The sequence below is a fragment of the Myotis davidii genome, unplaced genomic scaffold, assembly GCF_000327345.1.
Source record: "Myotis davidii unplaced genomic scaffold, ASM32734v1 scaffold211, whole genome shotgun sequence".
NCBI lineage: Eukaryota > Metazoa > Chordata > Mammalia > Chiroptera > Vespertilionidae > Myotis > Myotis davidii.
The window spans coordinates 1330040-1332386 of record NW_006282523.1 but is presented as its reverse complement, the minus strand read 5'-3'; the positions used below and the strand labels follow the sequence as shown (position 1 = coordinate 1332386).

Below are 2347 nucleotides of genomic sequence, written 5' to 3'. Positions count from 1 at the left end.
GGGCCTGGGCCAGAAGCTGTCCCAGCGGAGCGAGGGCTGGGGAGGGAGGGGGCAGTGGCCAGGTGGGTCCAGGGTGGTGGGGCACCCGTTTCCTGTGGGGGCTCGTTTGCAAGGGGCAGCCACTGCCTTCCCTGGGGATGGGCCCGGGCCGCGGGCAGGGGTCTGGGTGGTGATGAGAGTCACAGGCCAGGTCCCTGGGACAGCAGATGGCTTGGGGCAGGGGACACCAGCTATCCTCCAGCCGCACCGCTCAGCCCCGCACCCTTCAGTGCCCTCAGACCTGCCCCGAGGCCCGGGGACCAAGCGGCCTCCTGCCCAGACCCTGAGGCGGGTGGGGACCCTGGAGGGGATGTCCAGAGAGTAAGTCCTCCCCTCCCAGGTGACCTTGAGCTACGGGGGTCCTGAGAACCCCGGGAACGTGGTGAGTGTGGCCGGAGGCTTCAGCCTGCAGCAGGACCCCACGCGGTGAGTGAGCCGTGGCCGTGGGCCTGGGGAGGAGCTCTGAGCCGGCTGCCCTTCCCTCCACCCTGACACCTCGTCCCCTTTCTCAGGTTTAAGTCCATCCACTGCCTTCTCTACCCGGACACGGACTGGTGTCCTGTGACCTCACCTCTAAGTGACCCTCGACCCCTGACCCAGGGGGTGGCTCTTGGATGAAGCCTGCGGCCTCCTGGCCTCAATTGACTCCCTGTAGCCAGGCCGCAGGCCCAGGTGACCGGGCCCTGAGGAGTGGGCTCCCCGAGGCTTTCCCTGCAGGGTTCCTGGGGGGAGCGGCCCTCCGCACCCGGCTCCGTGCCCAGCAGGGCATCTCGGTCTCCAGGGCAGTGGCGCTCGAGGGCTGAGGCCCCAGCCAGTCGTGCTCTGGGCGTCTCCACGTGGAGGCTACGTGTTGGGGGACCCCGCGGGCAGGCCCCTCTCGGGCTCCTCAGCCAGACCCCTTCCTGGGGACCTTGAAGACACCCCTCCACTGCCTCAGCCCTCAGTTCTGGACTCTCCCGGCTGCAAGTCCAGGAGGCACGAGCATTTTGTGGGCTCCCCTCCGGTGGGACGGCCTTGCGCTGCCCCCGGCCTGTGCCTTCCCGGTGGTGCAGGCGCAGCGCAGCCCTCCCTGCCTCTCGCTGTGCTGTTTCAACAAGCGAATAAGAGTTTGTTCCTTTCTGTTTGGCTCCTGTCTCAATGGACCGGGCAGCTCCTGGCTCCTCCCGGGAGGCCCCGCCCCTGCAGTTCAGCCCACGGGGGGACTCTGAGCCGCAGCCCCTACCCAGGGCCCCGGCTCCCGGACTTGGACTCCGTGTGTGAGGCGGTGTCTGCAGGCCCCTGGGGGGGGGGGGGCTCAGGGTGTCAGCTGTGGTCAGGAGGCTGGGTGCCCCCCAAGCTCTGCATCCCTGCCCACCTGCTGCCCAGGCCTCATCGCCTTGCACTCACCCACACGGCCTTGGTGGTCAGAGGAGCACTTCCCAGCCCAGGAGCGCTTAGCCCTTGGCAGAGGGACTCTGCCCACAGCCCTCCCCGCTCCATGCCTCGCCGGCCGCCTCAGCCCCTCCTGTGGGGCGAGTGTGTGGAGACTCGGGCCCCTCACGAGTGCAGCACAGTCAACTGGCCGACCCGGACAGGACCAGAAAGGCTTGGGGCTCACGTTCCAACTCAGGGCAGTGCGCCCCCGTCGGCTCAAGGAAGGCGCCAGGGGTCAGCTCCCAGGACCCCTGCTCAGTGGTCCCAGGAGCCCCCGTGCCCCTCCACACAGGACGTACTTTGGGCAGAAAGGGCACTGAGCCCACAGATACCCCTAGGCAAGCTCTCCCCACCCCTGCACTGGGCTCCCCGTGGGGAGTGCAGAGGCCCAGGGCTGGGCCTGACCTGGAGTGCCCTGTCCCCCAGGTGGTCAGCTTAGGACCATGGCCCCCGCCAACTGCTGGCCACCTGAGACCAGGCCAGGGTCCTGCAGGGTTCTTGGGGAAGCTGCCCTCCACACCCTGGCTCCGTGCCCAGCATCTCGGGCTCTGGGGCAGTGGCACTTAAGGGCTGAGCCCCCCCCCCCCGGCCTCAGGGAAGACGGGACTGAAGGGTCTTGCGTCTCTCCGGTCCCCATTGTCCAGAAGAAAACCAACTGTCGTGTGAGGTGTCTCTTCACGTCTTTCTGCCTCCCCGGGGTCAGGAGCACGAGTGACAGAGCAGGTGGTGGCGCGAGAGCTGCACCAGGGGCGCAGGAGCCCAGGGGGGCGACCCTCAGAGGAGCGCATCCCCAGCTGGGCAGAGAAGCTGAGGTGGAGGGCGAGGCGCCAGCAGGGAGAGCTCAGGGTTCCGGCTGCGACGCGGGGCCTGAGTGGGGCACGAAGTGACTGGACGC

At 68.4% G+C, this 2347-nt stretch overlaps 1 protein-coding gene across 1 annotated transcript in view; it reads left to right on the top strand.

The window, feature by feature from the left end:
* The window catches only part of RFNG (RFNG O-fucosylpeptide 3-beta-N-acetylglucosaminyltransferase), a gene marked incomplete at its 5' end in the record, with an annotated part of 2072 nt that extends 914 nt beyond the window's left edge, over nt 1-1158 (top strand). Inside the window, 3 exons of the mRNA XM_015559873.1 lie at nt 270-327; nt 380-465; nt 552-1158. Of these exons, the coding sequence (XP_015415359.1) occupies nt 270-327; nt 380-465; nt 552-657 (250 nt within the window). The remainder of the gene's footprint in view (nt 1-269; nt 328-379; nt 466-551) is intronic.
* Nucleotides 1159-2347: the final 1189 nt, after the last annotated feature.